At 40.1% G+C, this 26152-nt stretch overlaps 1 protein-coding gene across 3 annotated transcripts in view; it reads right to left on the reverse strand.

Annotated features, from left to right (window-relative positions):
- Positions 1-26152, reverse strand: part of LOC138853757 (uncharacterized) — a 500968-nt gene that overhangs the window by 418819 nt on the left and 55997 nt on the right. For all 3 annotated transcript variants that reach the window (XM_070092293.1, XM_070092295.1, XM_070092294.1), the window contains one exon: positions 11537-11580. In XM_070092293.1, coding sequence (XP_069948394.1) covers positions 11537-11580 — 44 coding nt within the window. The remainder of the gene's footprint in view (positions 1-11536; positions 11581-26152) is intronic.

Genomic DNA, 26152 nt, shown 5'->3' on the forward strand with positions numbered 1-26152 from the left:
ATTTTTTTTTTTTAGTATACAGTCAAGTATATATCATAAGGTGAGAGTTCGTTTTCCGTGCAAGACATACATAACATTAAAATATAACCAGCCCAAGGCTGAAAGAAGCCAGTTAGTTTTTAGGTTTAACTTGGGCAAAGAATGGCGAGGTCGTTATCAGGCAATATGTCACCGATGGAGCAAATCATGGCGACGTCCCCAAGGCCCCAGGGTAGTCACGGCCTCCCTTGTCCTCACCTGACACGACTTGTGACTAAACTACCCCAACAACTTCACCCTCTATTACCCAAGCTACTTCAACCCTCACCAAATCTCTCTTAGCTAGATCAGTATGTGCCTATATGTGTGTGTGTGTGTGTGTGTGTGTGTGTGTGTGTGTGTGTGTGTGTGTGTGTGTTTAAATACTACATATACACATTTAAAGTGACCTTCAATATAAATAGCAGAACTCGGCTAAAAAAAAACAAATACGTTAGGCGAGGTTTCTCAGGTTTAGTCCAAAAATATTTTTTTTTACATTGTCATTAAAAAATATTTCAATCTCTAAAAAAATTTTTTTGAATACTCCAATTTTTAAGGAAGTCAAGCCTATTCGGCACGTTAGGCTTATTAGGCGATAGTATATACCCAAACATCGCAGTCAGCATGATTCCAACCCACGATGGTCGCTGTCCACAAGTGTGGCTTAGCTCCCAATGTGACGCCTTAAACGAAATAACTACAGATGGCTGAAAATGTTAGGCAGCCTGCTTGCAAGCCATATTTCTTTCGTCATAACACAGGTAGCACCAGTGAGCCTCTAGTATGGTCTTCAGCTGTTTCCATGTACCTCTCTCGCCTACGTTCCAAGGAATACAGCTGTAAGGACTTCAGGAGTTCCCAGTATTTCAGATGCTTAACTGAATGTATATCGGGAATGAAAGTTCTTTGTTTTCTATCTCTTTACTCTCGCTTGCCCTGAAGGGAGCCGTCAGTATACGTACATCAGTATCCTAGCCCAGAGAGAGCAAGTGACTTGAAGAGTATCATCATTAGCTCAGCATCTCCTCTTGAAAGTTGTAGTTACACAGCCTATAATTTTTCCTTGCGGTTGCAACGGAAACATTGCTGTGATCCTTGAGTGTGAGAAATTCTTACATCATTACTCCTAAGTCTCGCACAGGGGACTTGCACTCTACTGAATGATTTGAGTTTGTCCTGTACTCCATTACAGTCTATTTCCTCCAGTCTTCCGTAGCAGAGCACCTGGAACTTGTCCTCGTTAAACATCATACTGTTATCTGAGGCCCACTGAAAGACTATTTGCATCCGCCTGAAGATCTGATTTGTCTTCAACGGGCGCCACTCATTACGAGACCTTTGATTTTTTTTTTTTACTGGATGAACAGGCAAGCCAGCAGCCTTCCACAAATGACCAAAAACTCAGCTTTGCGGGTCATTATATGACTAAGGTACTTGTCAGGAGGCATTTGCCGTTTCCTGACGCACATACCACTACTTAAAGAGACGTCTAGGTGGTATGAAATTGGCGATGTGGCGAAGATAACAGCAGGGTGAAGTGAAGACGTCTCGGGCCGTGATGTGTTTCCCGAGAGCGAAAGAAGAGGGAAGATTTACTTTATTAAACAAGCTTTGATGCATCCGCAGTGTGCGGTTGTCCTATTCTATATGACAGTTACATAGTGGGACCAAAAGCTAGTTATGTTTACCCTGTCATATTCCATCACACAGGGTTGACTGCATACATGAAAGAGTCTGTGAGACTGAGCTGCGAGACTTGGTATGACGGCGATGAGGATCGCGTCTAGTCTGGGATTTAGAAGCTACGATGGAACTTCAAAGGATTCGTTCTGAGAAGGAGTCACTGTTACGTAGGAATTACCATTTCTCAGGATGGCCTATCCTGCACAGACGAAATTTAATTTATGAAACTGTCATCATCAGAGAAAATACTACACATTACATGTACACAAAGTACAGGACAGGGTGAGCGCCGACCATTTCACTTAATTGAAAAGGACAAATCGTTGTCATTTTGGTGACCGAGTTCCACCACGTCTCCGGGGAACGCCCAGTGGACGACTACCATTTGTTCATGTTGAGGCTTGGGACCTAGCCGGCTAGGGGGCAGTATGGAGAGAGAGGGAAATGGAAAGGGGGAAGAACTAAGGGGACAAAAAAAAAAAAAAAAAAAAGTCGGCATTAATGGGGAGCCAACGTCTTTTATCAACCTTCAGGACACCTTTATTAAGATAAGGAGACATAACACTAATAGTAATATACACTGTTGTTGGTTTATTCGCCCGGGTAATTTGTTATCTGCTTTTATTAAGTCGACTTCTTGCAATATTATTTTAAAATAGTATTTTATTGTAATCCAGTTCAGATTCTGACGATGGATGAAGCCTTCAAAAAGTCAATCAACACATTGGATGATGCTACTCTTGACAACCTATTTATATTAAAGATTCCTTTCATACATGGAACCTCAACTGCTAATATTAAAAAGCAGAACCTCTATTATGTTTTGACAATTTCTGCAGATCAACAAATTATAAACAATAACAATACAATTTTAAAAGCTAGAAAAAAAATATATAAAAGAACTGTATTCCTAAACATTAGGCGTTAACATACTATTTAAAGAAGCAAGCACACAGAAGAGAAAATTAAAAAAAAAATTATTCAAGAGCAATCTGTAAATGAAAGGTTAAATTAAAGAGAGAGCTCAGTAGACGACTCATGAGTGGAGGTGAGGTGGGGTCAGAACCTGGATGTGGCACTATAAAAGTTCCCCCCCACAAGATCCACCCCCAACCTGTGGCCTGCCTTCTTCCCTTTCCCCTCCCTTCAATCCCCTAACACTCCCTTCATTGTGCCCTACCAACCTGTCATTGTGGCTCACCTGGACAAATTTATTACGCTTGCTCCTGCCAACGCCTTTCCCTACTTCCCTGAGTGACCACACCATCAGCCTGCCTCCTTTATCATTATCACAGCCATTAATGGGCAGTCTTTATTGCAACATATCATCATCAGCTTGTCGACAGCCTCCTCTTAAGCTGACTCGTAAACCGTATCTCGCCAGCCATCACCACAGGATATAATTTACAGAACGTCTCCACCTCGTCAGGAGTCGACCGTCGCCATCTGCACACAAATTACAACACAACCACGACTACTAATACCACAACCACGACTACAACCAAGACCATGACCCCACCCATCATTACCAGAACGGCCACAACATTGCCTTCAAACTTTCAACTGTGGCGTATCATACCTAGAAGGTTGAGTGTTACTAGAACATGAAAACCTTGGAAAGAGTAAAGAACACTGAATATATTCTGGTTCTCGCTCTACAATAAAGCCATAATAGCACAATAGACACGAAACTTAAAAGCTCCATAAAAATAACACGAGTTTTCAACATTTCCCAGCTTACTTTTTTTTTATTCTATTTCAAATTTTCTACAATAATCTACAAAATACCTCATTAATGAAACTGGAATGTGTATACCTCCTATGAGCTATCAGACAAGGACAGCGAAGATATTGAAACGTTCCGTCTACAGAGTAGGCTTCTTCAGTCAAATACAGAGTCAGCAGGAGAAACGGCGAAGTAAAGATGATGTACTCAGTCCATCAACCTTGGAGAAAATAGTATTTGATGCGGTCAGTCCCTCAACCTGGAGAAGAGTCCAGCTCCATACTGTTGCACACGTCTCTTTACTCAAATTATTGCAAGAAAACCATAATTTAAATTTTCACAATCTCTTGAATAAAACCGGCAAACTAGCACTACACAACACAACAGTAGCAATCCAAAAATTTATTTAGGATACACCAGTGTTTAAGATTTAAAGTCGATTGCAAGAGGCACTGTCTAGTGACTGAATGGAAACCACTGTTTTAAAAACAGGGAAATTAAAACTTGCCTACCCTAAAATTAATGGTAACCTTCCTTTTATCCGATCAGAAAAGTCATTCTTCCAGTATTGCTTAGAATCCAAATAATCAAAATTTATGTTAGTAAATTGGTAAACATCTACAAAGCAAAAATTTATTGGGTATCATCTTGTCCGTATGACAGGATGATACCAAATACCGCTTAAAACACTTGAACAGTAGGAATACCATAAGAGGAAACGAGAGTGCACTTTACGTTCTGGCTCCTCAAATAATCCACGAGAAACCAAAAAAAAAGCGTGGAAAAAATGCACGTCGTTAAGAAACGTTAGGATCAGACAACCTTCTACTTTCTCTCTCCGAGAATTTATACTCCAAAACTCCCTGGTTCCGAAGGGTGATTGCTACATACTGACAAGAGCTGCCCAGAGGGGTAAAAAAAAAAAAAACTTAAAAAATAAACGGGTGGAGATAAGAAAGCAACTGAGCGAGGTTATATATTATTTAGGAACCGAGCTTAGCCGGTCATTTCTTGATCGCATTGAGCTGCGCCGAGGCGGAAATTGAGCCATTCGTCTGGTGTCTCCAAACTCGACCCCGACGAAAGTAAACACCACATTACCTCCGACAAGATGGCGACACGACCAACACACCGAGCAGCCTCCCCTTCCCTCCCTTTTTTTAACAAAACTGGATACATTAGCAGTGTGTTGCTATGCTAAAAGACAGTTACATAAGAACACTGATTAATATTTCAAGATACATAAATCATCACACACATTCAAACATGTCTGACAAGTGGGCCGGGTCACCATATGGAAAAGTCCCGGGCAGGCAACAATACCAGCGAATCAACAACAACAATCTGACAAGAGAGGGGTGGGGCTCCACCACACTGACAAGAGAGGGATGAGGCTCCACCACACTGACAAGAGAGGGGTGGGGCTCCACCACACTGACAAGAGAGGGGTGGGGCTCAACCACACTGTAAAGAGAGGGGTGGGACTCCACCACACTGACAAGAGGGGTGGGGCCTCACCACACTGACAAGTGAGGGAGGAGCCCCACCTCCCTCACAAGTGGGGAAGGAACTTGACCACCCTGAAAAATGGGCAAATAGACCTACTGTGCTGACAAGTGGAGTAGGTACCCACCACACTGACAAGTGTGCAAAACTCCCCACTACATTCTGGAGTGGGTAAGGCTCAACACCACAGTGACTCAGGCAAAATTCTACCATACTGAGTGGAATAAAGCTCCCCACCAAGGTAACAGGGAGCAAGGTTCCCGAACACACTGTGGGAGTGGGAAAGGCTTCCCCCCTTTCCCCACATTATGGGATTAGGCAAGGCTCCCCACCACATTGTGGGAGTGGGCAAGGCTCACGAACACACTGTGGGGTTGGGCAGTCCTCCCAACTACGGTGTGGTATTGAGCAAAACTTTACTCCACACTAGAGTTGGGCAGGGAAATCTCTCTCGTACGTCGGACTGCGTGCGGCCAGCAATAACAGCCTAGTTGATCAGGCCCTGATCCATCGGGAGGCCTGGTCGTGGACCGGGCCGCGGGGGCGTTGATCCCCGGAATAACCTCCAGGTAACCATAATGTGGAAGCGTGCACAGAACTCCCCCATACAAAGAAGTGGGCTCTCCAACAAAAGATGAGAGGTCTCCCAACCGAACATAAAGGCTGAGAGGTGAGGCTGAGAGAAACCCATCAACCCCAGAGGAGTTGACGGACCAGAGTTAGTTGTCAGAATTAAAGACTATCGAGCGTATTTCACCTGTTCGCCACCATTCAAAAATACTTTAATCGCTAAAATAGGGATTAGACTACAGAAAACGCTCACTGTACATATTCCAACTCGTGAAATCGTAATAACGCTATTATAAACAGCTTATCGGACAGTCCTAAAATTAACAAGCAACACTCTCACCTCTACACCATGCTAGCCTAAGAAATCATCCGACTGAGTATATTTCTATAAACAATGGATGCTAGTATAGGAAACCACTGCGACCACAAATGTAGGTTTTATGGGCGAATCTCACACCACCATGGCCGTAACGAGAACGTGTTATTAGGATCTCCGAGTCACTGAAAGCTTTGTTAATGAGAGATTCACCCATAAAAAACTTGTAGTTGTGGTCAAACTGGTGTCCCATGCTAACCCTTCTAATGTGTAGAAATTATCTATTTGGAAAAATCTTTTAAGGACGGCATGGTGCAGTCGACCTAAGTTAAAACGCAGGGGCCAGGAACTATTATTCGACACTCAAAACACAACTGAACATACTAATCGCCAGTCTCCACTTTTACGCCGTTGCTGTCAATTTACAACAAAATTCAATCCCGCCCCAACCCCCAAAAACGTATAATTGTATATTAAAAATACATTTAAAAACCAAAGCATCAAAGCTATTTGTCCAAATCTATTTTTTACCACACTTAATGATAAAGCATTTTTCGTAGTCGATAAAAAAGAAAAATAACACTGAATATCAAATTTTCTGTTTTTAAGGGCGCAAGAATTTTCAGTCCGGTCTTTGATTACACAACAGTGCCAGCAGTAAAAATATATTCACAAAAAAATATGAATCATCATTAAGCTTCAGCTAATAAGACAATTCGCTTTGCTATATTACAAAAAGGAACTTATTTTTTTTATGAAGTAGTGTGCAGCCTTTTAGTTGTACATACAATATTTCACGTTTTGTTAAAACACAAGAACAAACGACTACAAGGAACACCAGTGAGGTGCATGAAGGCAGTGACAGATTTCAGACCAAGCTATTTTTAGGGACAATGTTTCGCCCTGTTCAGAGCTGTATAAGGCTCTATAAAGAGCGAAATGTCTTGATGATAGTTTGTTTTGCAACTTGTTTCTCTCTTTATTCTTGACCGCAATACTCCGTATTATCCAGTGAATTGTGCATTATCCAGTGAATTGTGTATTATTCGGTGAATTACGTATAATTAATCAGGGGAAATCGTCCAGGCATTCACTGTACAATTCACTGTGACGATCCCTTCATACTATACTCTTTATCTGAAGTGCTAAACTTTTGTGGGTCATTAGTGTGAGGAAAGGTGAAGGCTCGATCCTTCGTCCGCTAATCTCCAGACTTAAGGAATAGCAACACGTGAAGTTATCATTATAGTATTCTTAAAATTAGTCAAAAGGGGAAAGGGAAATGTACCATGTCATTACTCCAGAAAGAACGGTCGAAAGTGGTGCCCCTAGAAAGAACGGTCGTGTGTGATGACCCTAGAGTGGTGACTCCAGACAGGATGGTCGTGTGTGGTGACTCCAGACAGGATGGTCGTGTGTGGTGACTCCAGACAGGATGGTCGTGTGTGGTGACTCCAGACAGGATGGTCGTGTGTGGTGACTCCAGACAGGATGGTCGTGTGTGGTGACTCCAGACAGGATGGTCGTGTGTGGTGACTCCAGACAGGATGGTCGTTTGTAGTAACTCCATACAGGACGGTCATGTGTAGTAACTCAGATAGGCTGGTAGTGTGTGGTGACCCCATAGAGGATAACTATAATCGTGACCTCGGAGGTCACGAGAAAGATGATGAGAGAACGAATAACAGCAACAACCCATGAAAATTAATCTATCAGTCGTACACACTCAGCCGAGAGGTCTTGGCTAAGGTATAACAACTTTCATCATAACAGAAGTACATCCATAACGACGGTACAAGTATTCAAGAGCAATACTTGTACCGTCTGACACCTGGAAGTGTCAGATATTCAAGAGGAAAACCTGTACTGACACCTGGAAACGTCAGATAAGCCAACCCGTGATAACTACGTGAGCCAGCGGGCTGCTAGCACCAAAAGCCTGATTGAACAGTAACAGGGGAGCAAAGCGGGCTAAAAAAGAACTCACGAAACTGGTCACAGGTAATGGTAAACTACCGAGAAGTAAAAGGAGTGTTAACAGACTTAATTCATAATAACACTGAATTGCTGTGATTGAATTTTACAAACAATAAATGTTAGAAGGTTGTTCTTTTCAGAGTGCTCGATTGCTGGTCACTGACATTTAAAATATGAAAAAAAAAGGGTAGATACAAAAACAGTGCCCTGGGGCACTGCGTCTGGCATGCCATTGCACCAACGTGTCGTGTCAGCGCCTCATTTGCAGGTGAAATTCTCGCGAAAGTTTCATTTCTAAGTAATCTAAATGGCAACGCAGCCAAGCCTCAACAGGATTATAAAACTACACATCAAGTACAGCAAGCTGATGGAACTGTATAACAAATATAGTGAATTAAAAGCACATTAAAACAATGAAACACGATTATGCCTAAACAAAATGGAGGAGGAAAATTAAGCTCAAACATAAAATCGTATATGTACAACAAATACATCTGTAGACGAGACATACAACACGACTATGCAACCATACATCAAGTGTAGCAGAATAATAGCACCATAAATCCTAATTTTAGTCCAGAGGCTTCGTAAAAAAAATGTAGGAATTTGTATTTTTTCGCTAGTCATGAAATTTGGCAGTTATTCTCTTGCATGATTTCAGATATGGAGGCAATGCAGAAATTTTCTCTGACTACTGTATTTTAGAACCATTTGCATGTAGTTTCCAAATGATAATTTAGGCAAAGTTTTTTTTTTTTTTAACTGTCCATATATCATGGACACAGACCTTCTCTAACTAGCCTGTATCTTGTTGGAGTGCTCAACACAACTTACATATGTTACTTTTATAAAATGTGTATATCCGTTCACGTGTGCCTTGCTTAATCACTTTTCTCTTGTTTCCATTATAATAACGTCTCTTCAGTCCTTCCTGGTTGTTGTAAATATTAAATTAATAAAATGTTAAGAATTTAAGACAGTTAACCCGCTAGAAAACTAAAACAGGTACACTTATTTGTAATCATATGAAAGCTCACCTAGATTGTCCAAGAACGTCCAGACAATTCACTTCATGTTCACAGTTGCCTACAAACTGGTCTTCATGTATTTAATGATGAGAGAACAAGCGCGAGCCTATCCAGTGTCCAACGATGTCCAAACTCTCTCACCGAGAAACTGCTTTACCTACCTTTGGATGGTTTCGCGAATCATTGTGTCCGCAGCCTGGTCTCAAAGAAGGCTTCCCATTAATGAAAATAAAAATCAACATAAATCAACATTTAAAATTAGCGGAATGAGAGAGATCAGTGTAATAACACTACTTGAGGAAATCCAACTAAAAATACCAAAATACACAGGACCTGTGAAAGTGAGGGATCGTCGGGGAAACCGTCGTAGTGCATCAACATTCCTTAATGACTCTCGAAGCCAGATCTGGGGCAATTTTAAACCATGAAATGCGTGTTTAAACAGTCAGTATAGCACCTAAATCTTTTGCCTGTGGCTGATGTGGACCATATAATACGAATTCAATGGTAGTGACCAAAACACATAGAAGACAAATTATTATCCAATTTCGAGGCTTGTATATTTGAATGGCGTTTCTGAGATTGTGAGATTAATTTTAAGGGCAATAGTTGAACTGATGCACTAATATATTTTTTAATATGAAGCGCAAAGCCCGTGTGGATCATTCAACGCGCAGACTGGTGGAGACTCGATCCTCCGTCCGCTAATCGAATGACAGACACGCTACCTGCCTACCCGATGAATGCACTAGTAGCAGCAAAGGTATCATCAGGAAAAGCAGATTCATTCCTCAATGCAAGTCATTTAACAAGGGTTAACCAGGCACTTCAAAGTCACTGCTTGTGCGGTTTTAGAGTCTCACGCAGAAAGTATACGCTCACTACTGTTCGACAGTGTCAGAAGAACCTCTTCACAATCCAAGGTTATACACTGTGGCCAATCTATATACATTTCGCTCTTGGAAAACTGTCTTAACTTTAAAGCTGTTGTTACTGATTTATGCCAGATCTCTGTAAGGAGAATTTCTCACTGCACATGGAAATCTTACATAAAATGATTATATGGCTCACTGTAGTGGACAATACAAATTAATCCAGAGGACTAAACGTGCAAGAGATATGACTCCTACACCTAGCATATTTTTTTAACACTGAATTCAACCACCGAGCATTTTGTAGTTAATACTGTCCATCAAACATTTTTTCCTAGATACCTATAGACCAGGCACATTACCAGAAAGAAATTATCTGTACAGGAAGGAGTAGTGGAGGGCTTTAAATAAAAGTATGGTGCAATAGGTAGGTAGTAGGTGAACAAGTATTGCGAAAGGGTAGCAAGGTTGGCACAGCGACCTTCCAGAGAGGTACTAGTGTCTTGCCATAAGAATGTGAATCGAAAGCAGGATTGCTTATCCTTTCTTTCTGTCCACTGTAAAAAGAAAGGAAAACCTTACAAATCATTGCTTACATTCATTACACACATCTAAATAATTTTCATTCCTGTAATACTGTCTTTCAAATTTAAAAGGCTTGGTGTGAGATGAACAGCTGTGATGAACAGCTTCGAATCTTTAGAACAAAGGTATAAAAACAATAGAAGTTGATAAATAAGACGTGTGGAATACAGGAGGGCCCCGCTGATACAGCATGTTAGGTTTTGGGCTACCGATGTAAAGCGAAAATGGCTGTCAAGTGAAATAAGTTTTTTTTTTTCAGATGCATATAAAAGCCTGATAACATACACTATCATATATTGAACAATAGAGCTAGGCCTAAAAATGTATATACAGCACACGCATTACTTACCTTAAAATATTTTCGTCCTTAGCTTATAGTGAGTGGTGAATATATTTATTATAGGAAGTCTGAATAAATTAAGACTGGTTATAATTGAAAACCATCAGCAAAACGCTGTAAAGTGAAGCGCTGTAAAGCGCCTGTACCAGGTTATAATTACTTGAAAGACGTTTGGCCCACAGGATGGGGGGATATGAAGATATCCTGGAATTGCACGTGACTTTCACAGCTCCTCTAGAAATTTCATCTACAACGCTCGTTGCAGTGGGATAACTGAACACTTAGAGCAACGGGATAATGCAACACTTGCAGCAGCGGCATGATACCACGCTTGGAACAGCGGGATACCACGCAAGAGTGTAGGAAACTACTGTGTACCAGTGACTGGCTTTCAATGTTACCTTTATCTCTGCAGACCAGCCTGAAGTCTGACTTCCTTCTTGACTTTATCAACCAGGCTGTTGCTGCTAGTCCTTGAAGAGGGGTGCTTTGATGTCGACGAAGGGCTCTTAATCTTAGCAACTGGAGCTATCGCTCCTTTTCTTGAAGCCTGATCACTTAATTCTCAGGGACTGTATGGCTCCTCTGGGTTCAGCGCTTCCCCATAAATGATAATAATAATTAGTAATAATAATAATGTTGCTTTCACTGGTTCGCAGGGTTACATAGCCACTGCAACATGGATGATCAAGCACTTGCAGCTAGCAATACTGTATTCATGTCCAGCAGTAAACAACTTGATGCGGAAGCCAGCAAATCTGTAACATACTTTTTTTTTACACTAAACCCGTGTGGATTATTCACTAACTGGTCGAGGCTCAATCCTTCGTCCCTTAATCACGACACAGACACCCTACCTACCAACCGACCTGCTTACCAGAAGTGTAGGTAACAAAGTGGGAACAAACTTACCATGCCGTTGTCCGGTGCATACCCAGGCGAGTACACAGCCTTATCTGAAAAATGAGGCAAAGACCATTAGCATCACAAAGAAAATAAACCCTCGCTGCTGGTAAATAAAACATCTAAAAATCTCAGAACCACAGGTTTATTTTCAATTACATTTCAAAAGTGTTAATATGAGAAAATATATATAATGCCACACTGCTCCTGGTAACTGCTAAAAAAAACCATCTTAAGAAATTTTACGTAGTTAAATGAGAAAAGTTGATGTGTGATTACCTACATGCGCATATACCAAAGCAGAACTATACTTGTGTTCAGCCTTAAGTGTTTACTCAGTCACATAATTCTGTTAGGTTCAAATGGCTGCAGCACACTTCCTTCCTCTTTAATGCTAGTCCCTCAGTCTATCACCAATCGAAAAAAAAAAAACTCAAGTTTCCGTTCGGTAAAGCTTTTTTTACCTCCACTTTGCAATTATGACTCAATTAAGGCAGGGGGAAAATAACTTAGCTGGACATCGTACATACAACTTTCACTATGTTTACATTCAGACACCTAAATTATTGGGAACGCATGCAATTTCTTAAACTGTGCTCCCTGAAACGCAGTTGAGACGTACATAAAAATTCTAAAGAAAGTAGTTCCAAATTTGCAATCTGAAATTACTCCATACGAAAGCACAAGGCTCTCCAGACGGTGCAAAGTACCACATAGAAAGGTGGACAGAAAAAATAAACACAGGTAAAAGATCTGTGCACAGCAGCCTTAGAAACCTTCAGTAAATCACAATGTAACTCGATAACTTACAAGGAACCAAGGCTCTCAACACTTTCCCTTCATATATAAGGCTAATTACAAACTTTTAGCTGTCTTCAAATGAGAACTTAGTAAGTTCCTCAAGTCAACTCCTGACCAATTGGACTGTGGTGCCTACGTTTTAAAATGTGTGCTGCTAGCACCAACAACCTTAATGATCAGGCAATCTGGGACCCGGCAACGGGAAATTAAGAAAAGGTAAACATGTGGATTTGTTCTCCGAGTTAAAGATATTAATATATTTCCTTTATCAATTTGCTCTTATCTATTTAAGAGCTTGTGAGAGATTATCGTCTCCTTCAATAAGAACATTTTTAGTATTTTCAATCTATCTTCGTAACTAAAATTTCTTAGCTCTGACATCCATTTTGTAGCCTATTTTAAACTTTTCACATTTTATCATTTTACATTAAGGGACGCGACACTATAGCTTATAGTCCTAAGTTAGGCTTAAAATATGTAGCCGATTTTTTTTTTTTAAATTTTGCTTTTCATTATCCATGTGAGCGTTATGTTGGAACAGCAGTAGAGGATACGAGTTGCCGGTGACAATCTGTCTATAATTTCTCTTAGATTCTTCTCTCTGTTTTCAATATTTTATCACAATTTATATTCATGTGATCTAGAGCCACTTCACCCGTTTCCATTAGATGACACTTACCTAAGTTAAACCTAACTGTCGATCTGTTACTTAATTTTGATCAATTTATCAAAATCTTTAAGCAGTATGTGGATTTTTATGTGCATCATGTACAAACATATTCGTATAGATATTTCATCTTTCTGGTAAATAATTTATATATTAGTGTGTTTGTCTCGTCTTACATTCAGAGGGAAAAAGCTCCAAGCTCGTAGGGATCATAAAGTGCCTGGGGAATAAAAGGCATTCAGATTAGATCTATGGAAAGAAAGTGTAGCTCCAATTCTCTAGACCAAGAGCCCCTCACCGTGATCAAGGCACCTCCATCCAAGGAACCTTCAGGGTTGAGTACTAACCACTACCTCCAGAATGGGGCCTGAATTAGTACTTCCCCTCAAGCACGGCTCCTCGTAAATCTTGATCACGCTGTACACGCTTTATCTGGAGTTGCATTGGCACAACGCCACCTTAGGCGCTACGGCAAGAAGCCTGTAATATCAAGCGGACTTCTTGGAAAGTGCCTATTTTGGGGAAGGTAAAAGCTCTCAAAAATCAGTGAAGGGCGACGGCTTTGAAATCAGGGTTGTAAGATGTCCATGAAACGAAAGATGCAGGATGCCTCTGAAACCATGGTGCGCGGCTGCTTTAAGAGGCATGCAAGTTCCCCAGTTTTCTAATAACATGTTCATTTTTCCATTATAATCTACCTTGTCCATAATTACTAACGCATCTGTTTTGTTTCGTAAGGTGAAGTCTTTCCTTGATTCATGGTATAACTTAACAAATCTTTGAGGACAACACAATTTTTTAAGCGTCTTTCTGATTATGTGTTGGCACTTCTTAGAATTTAGCGGCTTTCTGATTATGTTAATTGGCTTGGTAATGCGCGCTTTTAAAAATATGGCTGTTAATATTAATTGTTGTGCTTTATATTCTCGAACACGATAAGTAGATGTGCAGAAGAAAGGTAGATGTGGAAAGGGAAGAGATAAGGTGATAGAAGTAGAAAAAGAGAGGGAGGTGCAGAAGAGACAATTATAATTAGTGAAAGAGGAGAGGTAGAAGTGAAAGAGGAAAGGCAGAAGGTAGGAAACAAAAAGGAAAAAAAAATAAATGGTAGAACATAACTTAAAAGGGAGAGGCAGAACAAGAAATGAAAGAAGAAAAATAGGAAAAGAAGAGTAATAAAAAGAAAGCGGAAAAGAATAAAGAACGATAGAAAGGAAGTGGAGGAAGATAAGAGATAGAGGAGAAACAGCAGAGGAAGATTAAGATCTGGAGAAGAAAGATGAGAGGTAGGAGAGACAGAGGAAGATAAGTGGACGTGAAGATGTAAAAGGGGATGAGAATGAGGAGAGGTAAACAAGCAGAAGATGAAGAGAATAAGTAGGAAACAGTGGAGGAAGAACAGATGTGTAAGTGGAGTAGCAAGAGGAAAGGTAGAAAAGATGCGGAGGCGGAGGAGGAGGAGGAGGAGGAGGAGGAGGAGCATTTGTTAAAAATCGATGAGGGGATAGAAGGGAGGAGGGAAAAAAGTAAACCTCAGTAATAGAGAACCAGAGAGAAAACATCAATCCTCTCATGATACATGGACGAACAAACATATAATGTGTTACGTGTCTCAGATGAATGTGTCATCACTGGTGTGTCTGATCACCAGCACTGAACATCAACTGAGCATCGGGTCATCTGCACGTTATGACCAGTAATACTGGTCGATGAAGCTGCCAAGAGCCAAGACTCGACCCCCGCAAACACAAATCGGTGATAAAACTGATCATGCATGCGCGTGCACGCACGCACGCACGCACACACACACACACACACACACACACACACACACACACACACACACACACACACACACACACTAGACAAGGTGCTAGAACCGTAGCAACACCAAGTTATGCAGGTAATTACAACAATATTAATACCGGTCATTACACCATTATAGTGGAGCCATTTTTAGTGAGCGAATAACGTCAGCGAGAAAATATGGCTATATTCATCATATCATTATCACGTCCTCAGCTGCCTTGTGTTGGCTGCAAGAGGTGGGGCGAGGGGGTGCAGGGAAGGGGATATATGAACCTGTTTATTACACTTATATGCATGACACAACGCGTCAGAAAGCAATATATATACCTCGATTAGCATGTGCTAACCACTTGTATCTGCAAGGAATAAGACACATGGCTTGCTCTCCCGATCTTCTTCTACCTCTATCTCTACCTAGCTCTTACCTATCTACCCATCTTCCAATCCCTCCCTCCCTTCCTGTCTCACTCAGCTTCTCTTTTCTTTCTCTACCGGAAGGAAAGTGACAGGCTGGACAACAAGAACCTTTAAAAAACAGATACCAAGCCAATGAAGGTACTCTTCAACCCACTTTTTCTTTCGCGGCTGAAATATTGCACACAAACACACTCTTCTAAGACACTAAGACAGGCAAAGCTGGGAGAATGCACAGAGAATCTTCACTGTCCGTACAAATTCAAACACCTAAATTACTAGGAACACTTGAAATCGCCTGACTCGTACTCCTTGGAGTGTAGGCGAGAAAGATGCATCATAATTTATACTTAAAAAATTCGGGAGGAACTGGTCTTAAATCTGCATATTGAAATCACTTCCACTGAAGGCAAAACGCTTGGCAAGTTAGTGTCAAATACCTACAGACTGAAGCAGGAGGCGTCATGAAAGACAAATAATACATAAATCAGTAAGGTTAAAGTTACTAAAACTTTTCAATATCTTCCTTTCATCCATAAGGGTAATTAACAACAAACCTTAGCGGTCTACACGAAGGGACTGGATAAGTGGGTCAAGTTAGTTCTTGATCAGTCAGACTGAAGTGTGTATGGTGCATTGCCTGAGGTAATAACCAACAGCCTAGTCGATCAGGCCAGGTCTGGAACCCGACCAATAGCGAGTTGGCCCCAAAAATCGTCTACAGGTAATCTATAACTCTATTGTTAAACCAGTGCATTCCTGTCCTGACGTTAAATATGGCATGACCTTCAAATGAGGTGATTATCTTGCCCCCCTATACAAACATGTTCCTCCCTCTCACTTTGTTCATTTCCTGAAGAGGACTCCAATTCGAGGCCGAAGTATACAGACTAACTTTATTTTCCGAGTCTCTATTTCCACAAGGGTTATTACTTAGTATGCATGAGTGTGTATGTTTGTGTGTGTGTATGTATATGCAGAAACAAAGCTGAAAGCCACCTGCCTAAAGGTTGGCTGCCTCGGACCAAAACGTCTAGCGTTAACTGGGCGCCAAGGTATTGGACCAGTGTGGTACGGTGGTAGAGCACTGCGTACCTTGTTCCAAGACTCACGAAATCGTAGTGACACGATTGGAAACAAACCATACCACGGGTGGAGCTTGAACCCGCGGTCATAGAGTCGTGAAACTCCACACTGACGCGTTATCCACTGGGTCAGCTGGCTACAATAAGATTCATCCAACTAGGTATATTTATACACCATAGAAAGGTTAGCATAGGCACCACTGTGACCACAAATGCAAGTTTTTACAGCCGAATCTCCCGCCAGCGTGACCGTGAAAAACTCTAGCTCAAATCCTCTCAAAGCTGTCATCATGACTCACGAAATCGTAGTGACACGATTGCAAACAGACCATACCACGGATGGGGCTTGAACCTGCAGTCAGTCTTAAAACTCCAGACCGACGCGTTATCCGTTATGCATTTGTGGTCACAGTGGTGCCTATGCTAACCTTCCTATGGTGTATAAATATACCTAGTTGGATGAATCTTATTGTAGCCAGCTGACCCAGTGGATTACGCGTCGGTCTGGAGTTTTACGACTCTCTAACTGCGGGTTCAAGCCCCACCCGTGGCATGGCTTGTTCCAAGGCTCGAGTCTCCTTCGACCTGAGATTAGCGTTTGTAATTATATATATATATATATATATATATATATATATATATATATATATATATATATATATATATATATACATTAAGTTGGCTGTCTCCCACCGAGACAGGGTGACCCAAAAAGGAAATACTTTCATCATTCAGACACTTTCACCTCACTCATACATAATCACTGATTTTGCAGAGGTGCCCAGAACACAACATTTTAGAAGCATATACGTATAGATACACAACATATCCCTCCAAACTGACAATATCCCAAACCCCTCCTTTAAAGTGAAGGCATTGCACTTCCCATTTCCAGTACTCAAGTCCGGCTATATAAAAATAACCGGTATAATATATATATAATAATATAAATATATATAATATATATATTATATAATATATACACACACACACACACACACATTAGAGAGTGTTCCGGGATCATCGTCCCCGCGGACCAGAGTCAGACTAGGCTTCAGAAAGACAATATAACAATAATAAGGACTATTAAAAACTCAGGGATGTAATGTACATACTAAATGTAAATACAAGTTTTTAAGATTTACGAGCGAATTTACATGTTTATGAGAAAGAGGAAAGACCAACAATCTAACCAGGGTGCAGGAAGATACCGGTACTTAAGAATTAAAAAAAAAAAAAAAGTTCCCTTGCAAGGGAGGAGAGGGATATATGTAACCGGGAGCCGGGGATACCTTGCTCGATAGAACAGTCATCTCACTATACATACCAGGAGTCGTGTTTTTTGAAAGATCACATGTTTGGTAGGTCCAAAGGATAAAACCGAACTCGACACAAAATGTTTTACGCATTACAATTTTCAGCAGGGCAATTCTGGCCAGCGCTAGCTTCACTAGATAAGAGCAAGAAACATTAGCTAAAGTGTTACCTGTGAGGCAGCCAACTGCTGGCTCGCTGCTCGTGTACATCAATCTACAAAATAAATAATCCCCGCCATCTCTCCACTGCAGCAAGTCTACATCAACTACTTTCAACACGAGACACGCTATTGTGTGCCGGCTGTCAGTGATATATTAGAGTAAAAATTATATCTCCCACTAAGACAGGGATATCTCTTTTTGCTATTATTTTTCTCTCTTTTTTTCAGACAATTTTATTGTAAGAATTTGCTTAAAATATTAAAAGTCTCAATTGTTCTGAGGATCATCGCCCCTGCTTGCCTAATAAACTGGGCAATATAAACTGGCAAGATGCTACAAAATTAAGAACTCTTAATTAAGCAGGAAACCTGAAAGTACAGGTATGTGTAAATCAAACATAAGCTAAGTTTTGTAAGACATCTGTCATCTTCCATACTCATAAGATCCAAAAGAAAAACATCAACAGTCCTACCAGAGTGCAAAATCATCAACAGACTTCCGTTTCACAGCCGCATGACAGATCTGTAAAGCCTCAGACGGTACCTGTCTACTAACCTACCACTCTTACCACATACTCTTGGGGAATTTTCTAAAAACGTTATTATTATTATTGTTTGAGGAGCTTAGTAAGAGCTAATGGAATTTTGAATGCCTTCGGCCCCTCTTGCCTAATTTGACGCTGTCCCTGCCACTTTTGGGTATCAGTGATCAAGTTACAACTTGCTTATCGATGCTGGGTATTATCTGCCATATATATATATATATATATATATATATATATATATATATATATATATATATATATATATATATATGTATATGCAATAAGATCACGGTAAACAGGTGATTTCAGAATATGCAAAACAACCACTCTGAAAGAATAGAGAAATTCCAAGCGCTTTCGTGACTACTCACATTATCAAGGAACTATGAAAGTAAAGCATCCAAGGAAGCTATATAAGGGGTCTGGCCAGCACCTCACTATCAGATCCCACAACGGTTAAACACCTGACGCGCGCCGACCCAACTTGGATAGGTCCTTTGCACAACTCACCCCACAAACTATTCTACCCAGGAAAATTTAAAAATTATTTGTCCAGTGTATTATTAAATTCTTCCCAAATTCTATTAATTATAAATGGATCTAATTTATATAAACCAAAGGAAATATTCATATTATTGTCAAAACTGCTTTTTATGAAACAAGATTCAATTATATTCCTGTCGACCATGGACTTGCTTGATACTTTCTCATTTTTTTTGAAAATCAATTGGATGGTTAAAATCTCTTACATGAATAAATAGAGCATTGGAATCTTGTCCAGTTCTAATGCTATATTTATGTTGTTTTAATCTTAGTTCGAGATTTTTACCAGTTTGACCGTAATAAACTTTATCGCAAATTTTACAAGGAATTTTATAGACACATCCATCAGCATTTTAGGGGGAATTCTTTATCAAAAGTATTTTTACTGTATCAAGATTTTTGAATACAACTTTAATATTAAAAGTCTTAAGAAGAGAAGGCATATCTACCAAGTTTTCATGGTAAGGGAGAACCAACATATTTTTAGTTGAATAAGGCTGGTTGTCCCTTTTTGGATTGTAAAAAGTATTTCTAGCAACTTTAAAAGATTTATCAATTACATTTCTTGGGTATTTTAAATCATTACCTATTTCATAAATTTTGGATATTTCCTCATCTATGAACTCAGGACTACAAATTCGTAAAGCTCTCAAAAACATTGATGAGAAAACAGACAGTTTGACTATCTTGATTGCATATATATATATATATATATATATATATATATATATATATATATATATATATATATATATATATATATATAATTAGTAAATGTACTACCCCATTCGTTACTCTGTCCCAATTTGACGCCTTTCTTTCACTATTACTGTTCCTTATCTTTTAGATATTTCACACTCCATTTGAAAATTTTCCTTTATTACAATGCCTGGCAAATAGGAGGCAATGCGAAGGGGAGGGTAACTCCAATTCTACGACCCAAGAGCACCTTACCAGTATCAAGGGTAGTCTGTGGATTAATCCGTAGTAGGGTACGGTATCAAAAGATTTCTTGCAATCCAGGAAGATGCTGTCCACCTATCCCTGCTTTTCTTGTTTTCTCTCTCGTAACTGTCGAAGACCTCCAGGTTCGTTAGGTAGGATTATCAGTCCTTAAATCCGTGTTGGTTTTTCTGACAAATCCTGCCCTCGACAGGTGTTTTACTAGCTTCCTCCTTAAAATCTTCTCCAATAGCTGTTTATATTATTCAAATGACTGAAACTGGTCTCTAGTACATGGCTTGTCTGCAGTTTTTTCGGAATATTGGGACATCTTTTTCTAAATTTCAGGCTCTCCAGTCTGCTACCGGGTCACACAATCATTATGTCCCTTCCTACACAATATACGTGGAGACACATCGTTAAATTTCATTGTTTTGTTCCTCTGTTCATCTGTGAATACCTCTTTAAACTTCCGGTTAAGTTCTTGGAACTGTTCACTTTCAATCTGTATGAGCGCGTTTCTCTTTTTGTATTCTAGGTCCATTACAGTATGCTGAGTGACTACAGAGTAGCTTCGGTTTCGTTTTAGCCTCTGATGCAATATCCTATTTTCAAGTTTTTTTTTTCTCTCTCTCGCTTAGCAATTTCAACATTCAGTGTTGTCCGCATACCTTGTACCTGAAGGATGCTTCCAGGGGTCAATGCCTCCGCGGTCCAGTCCCTGACAAGGCCTTCTGGTTGATCAAGGCCTGATCAGCTAAGCCGTTACTGCTGGCCGCATGCAGTCCATCAGACGAACCAGTTCCCTCCTGAAGGCAGCCAGAGGTTTGTTGCCAGTTCCTCTTATGCAAGTTGCATTGAAGTATCGGGAACTTCTGTTATTCAACGAGTTTTCTCTTAATGTACTCGCCGTGTCCCTGCTTTTCATTGGAGATGCTTTGCACCATCTGCCAAGTCTCTTGCTTTAACATGGTGAATCCGTTGTGCAGGTTTGAGACCAGTCCCTCTAGGATTTTCCAAATGTAAATTATGATGTGCCTTTCTTGCTTACGTTCCAAGGAATACAGATGAAGAGACTTCAGGCATTCCTAGTAGTTTAAATGTGTGATCGAGTGTATACGGGCAGTGAAAGTTCTCTGTACGTTTTTTAGCTCAGCACTCGCACCTGCCTTGAATGGGGCCATTAGTATTCAGTAGTATTCCAGCCTAGAGAGGATAAGTGACAGAGTATCATCACTGGCTCAGTATTGTTTCTCTTGAAAGTTCTAGCTATCCTGCTTATCATTTTCCTTGTTGAAATAACAACACTGTTGTAATCCTTAAATACGAGATCGCCTGACATCTCTCTCAAGTCTCACACCTGCTATAATTTCTTAATATTTATGTCACTTGAAACGGGCTTTTATCAAAAGTAAAAAGTTCTTAAAACTTTATTCCCTGATGTTGGCGAAGGGTTCCTGACCCTAGGGAATGGAGCTACTATCCTCTTTCTCGGATCAAACTTAATTACCCCCCCCTTTACTCCCTTTTCCCGGGCGTTGTATGACCCTTACAAGCTAAAAAAAATCGTTATTAATGTATCAACAATTAAAACATATAAATACAGGTAAAATTACCTACACAATGATCGTCTCCGACCAAGGTAGGGTGCTCCCTTAAAAAAAAAGAAACACATTCACCATCATTCATTAAATACCTATCATGCCAGAAGTGCATAAATTTCAAATGACCCTATGAAATGCAACCTCTCCACCCCTCCAAGGTGGAGGCATCTTATTTCCCACCTCCAGGACTCAAGTCCGGCTAACAAGTTTCCCTAAATCCCTTCATAAATGTAACCTTGCTTAAATTCCAACAAAACGTCTAGTCATACTGCCACTGTTTCCTCTCCGATCGCTCTAGATGCCCAACCTCCTATTATTAAGAGCATGAACCCTAAGATCCACTGCAGTGTTTATGGTCGTTGTTTCGGCACCTCACCACAGTCCCTTTATATACTCTCTGTGTCTTTGTAATGTTTATATTGATTTAAAAAAACCTCCCGGAGAGTAAAACTTTACCGTAATATTAGCTGCTTGTGTTCTACCTAAAAAATAAATTATGTTTACCACTGACTTTAAAAAGTCAAATTTGTGTTGAAAATTATATTTCCTTTCCCATGTCCTGCAAAGGATACTGTCGAAGTAACACTTTTTCTTGTAATAATTAAAGATTCCCTTTATGTTGTGGAATGGCTTACCCCACAAGATAATTTATAAATTAAAGATCAAAGACTTAACGGGGGTGTGCGTTTGATGTGAGGCCGCTGCCACGCTAAATTCATTTATTTCCGAATAGAGGGAGATGCAGAACATGGTATATTACCAAACCTCCTCTAAGTCATCTGCATATTTAATTGGTCTAAGTCATATACAAACGATCATGTTGGTCTTAAAGTCATATGATCACGTGGCTGATCTAAGTCATACGATAAATCATACGATCATGTCGTTTACTGAACTCGTATTTGTATTTCATGATTAATTCTTCCGGGCGTCTACTGTCAGCAGACACTAACTCAACAACCATACGTGCACATAAGACGATTTGACGACTAATTAATCGCCACGAAGCCCAACTAAGAATTATTGCATTTCTCAAACAGCAAGCGCGTTTTCAATCTGGTTAAGCTACATCAACTTCTGCACGAGCTAAGACAAAAATTAAACATTATTCTAAATTAGGCTAACCTTAATTAATCTTAATTTACACACAGTTAACCGCCAATAATAAAATTAAATAAACGGAAGGCAGGGGTAACATCCATAGCGAAGGTATCATCATCGCCGTTTAAAAAGTTGGAAACTATACGCTCGTTATTTACGAGAGGGCTACCTGGAGGGTATTCCGGGGATCAACGCCCCCGCGGCCCGGTCCGTGACCAGGCCTCTTGGTGGATCAGGACCTGATCAACGAGGCTGTTACTGCTGGCCACACGTAGTCCAACGTACAGAGTAAAACAACTGAAGCTAAATCATGTTTATAAAATTGCTCACAAACAATGTCCAGAATATCTTGCTGTCAATTTTGTCAAGGTTGGGAACCAAAGCAATCATAGTACTAGGGGGAGAGAGCACAACTTTGTAGTACCCACAGTCAGTGGCCAGGCTTCAAACACCTTTTATTGTACAGCAATAAAGGAATGGAACAGACTGCCCGCACATGTCAAAGCCAGTCATAGCATGAATCAGTTCAAGAAGAGTGCCAAAGGGTGTCTGATGAATGTAGCTACAGAAAGGGAGGGGAATGATTTTCTATTTTTTAGCTAACATACGTGTAAATTTTACCTTATTCCTAGTAATGACCCTTGTATTGTAGATAGTCTTAATGACCTTGGTGTAGTAGATAGTCTTTTTAGTATGATAATAGGATGTTATCTTCATTGTAGAATAATAAGAAAATATTATAACCTTTATATTATAATAATAAGGTAAAAGGACCCCAATGGAAATAAGTCACTCTGTCTGACTTTTTTGGGTTATCCTAGGTTCTCTACACACATGCTGCTATGTATGATAATTCTATGTAACTGTATTTGTGTATACCTGAATAAACTTACTTACTTACGACCCACAACCCGTCTGATCCGGCACTGACTTCAGGTATCTGTCCAGTTCCCTCTTAAAGACAACCAGGGGTCTATTGGTAATTCCCCATATGGCTGGTGGGAGGAGGCTCTTGAAGGAAGGGATGGATTAATTCCTGCAGTGTGAGGCAAATAATTACCGAATCACTCGTACTGGTTGGCGTAGCAAGCTTTTCACATTCATCCCAATAATCGAACCCGCGACACATTGAGAAATCCTCCAACTCCTTACTTCTCATAAAAGCCAGCGAGAGATCAATTAATCAAAGCACAATAAGTGAAACACAAAATCCGGGGGCCATTTCGATTTGAGCAGCGCGCGTAGAGTGATAAATCTCCCTCTGGCAATTTTAAAGCGTATAATGAATGAAATGTCAAACTGTTCCGCCACGTTCGACTTGTTAAATTAAAATGGCGGCCATCATTTGTCAAGCTGGCCCGACTTGGTGGAGCTTTTTACGCGTATTTCTCACTCTAATCGTCCCGACAGCTGAGGTTAGGATACTGCCACCGCCTCACACACATTACAAACACTATCACAGACTCTCACCAAAAATTTCATCAAGCACATACGTTCATCATCTCAAACATTTTTTGTTGTTGTTTGCACGCTAATCTTTTAACGAATACCAATTATCAAGAAGAGGGAGATGGCGAAAAGAGGCAGGACATGACAGGCATCGACCCAGAATAAACAAAAACGTAGACAACTCGACCCGAGTCCCCATCTTTGGATAGTACTGTGTGATCTATTATAGTTTATATGGGGGTAGAAAACCTAATATTACATCTTAAAATGTGATCTTTATTTTTTAAGGGATTGATCGGAAAGCCAACGGAAGGCCTCTGTCAAGTGACCGGAAGCTCCACTTAATAGGTCATCATAAGGCTTCTTAGAATCCGCATCAGGGAAAATTCCACCAGACAAATAAAATACCAGTACCACTAGCTACTTTGTTACGTTTAACGCCTATCGGCTGCACGTGGGTCATTAAGGCTGCAATTCACCCGCGAACTATCGAGAAAGCTTTAGCACCTAAAATAGTGAATAATGTAAACTGTGTATATACAGTTAAAAACAGACAGGATAAGACCCATGAAGCCAGGAATAGCATGACCGTTCGTGAAAATTAAAAGTGGAAGCCAGGAGCAGAGATCAGACCCCAGCAATCAAAAATGAGTATACACATATTTATACCTTTCGATAATTCTTTTAATATATATATATATATATATATATATATATATATATATATATATATATATATATATATATATATATATATATATATATATATATATATATATATATATATATATATATATATATATATATATATATATATATATATATATATATATATCGCAAAACAAGCGACACAAGATGCAAAACGACCACGGGGGCGTAGAATGATAGCTAGGCCTTTCGTGTAGCAATCAACATATCAGGAGCTTGCAAAACTGCAGAAAAGAGATGTCCAAGCAAGTACGTTCCCAGAGGACGGTCTTCACTCCAGGGAAGACCGTCAGAAGCCAGAGGAAAATGGCCAGACTGGTTCAAGGTGACAGTAACTCAAATAACCACGCATATGCAGACGAACATTTCAGAATGCACAACACATCAAACCTTATAAGTAAATGGGCTACAGCAGCAGAAGACCACACCGGGTTCCATTCCTGTCAGCTAAGAACAGGAAATTGATGCTACGGTGGGCAAAGACTCATCAAAGATGGACAGTTGAAGATTGAAAACAGCGTATCCTGGTCCGATGAATCGTGATTTCTGCTGCAACATGCAGATGGTAGGATCAGAATTTGGCGTAAGCGTTTGAGACGTGGTAAAAAGGGAGGTTCGTAGCATGAATGTACAGCAGACAAATCTGCAGCAACAGCACTTTGAGTCCATGCCAAGAAGAATTTAGCCTGTTCTAGAGGCAATGGGTAACCCTACTAGGTGTACCAAATAAAATGGCCACTGAGTGCATATATAAAACAAGCAATAGAGCGATGGAAGACAAGCTCAAGGCCTTTCAAACCAAAGTGTAAAAGGCCTTGAGCGCGCGCACATACACAATACTACTACTCCCCCCCCCCCGCCCAGTCTCTCCTCTTTCGCCCAATACTTGATAACAGCCATGAAATACCCGCTTTCAACGCCCCTCACAAATTACTGTTTAGCAGGCACTATTATAATGAAGCAAATATAGACAGCTTCTGGAGGCACAACGATATATTGATCCTTCACTACAACGGACCTCCAGTCCTCAATTACGATATTCAGTTTTTCCTCCTCTTACACATTGCTTAGTCTTGTACTTTACACATCTGAAAAATAAAATTTTGTCACACTTGGGTTGAGATATAACCGGCTGCCTTTTTTTGCGTCTCATATTTATAGTTAGCCGCATGAACCTGCTCTGACAACTTTTTTAACTAATCCAGAACGTAAGATGTGACAAACTTTCATCGTGACCTCCAAAACATTCCGTTAGATGGTCTGTGTTAACCTTTACTAGTGACACAAGTGGTGATAACCCATACAATTCACAACACCTGCAGTAAAAGACAACTAGTTACAACATAAAACTAGAAAACCAATAAGGCTAGTTGAACGTATTTGAGCAAATAAAATTGCATTAAGTTTTAAAAGTATTCTACATTACTAACAGTCACTGTGTGATTGGTTCAACTGGTATATAGAACTACTTTAATATCTC

The sequence above is a fragment of the Cherax quadricarinatus genome, chromosome 39 (genome assembly GCF_038502225.1).
Source record: "Cherax quadricarinatus isolate ZL_2023a chromosome 39, ASM3850222v1, whole genome shotgun sequence".
NCBI classification, from domain to species: Eukaryota; Metazoa; Arthropoda; class Malacostraca; order Decapoda; family Parastacidae; genus Cherax; species Cherax quadricarinatus.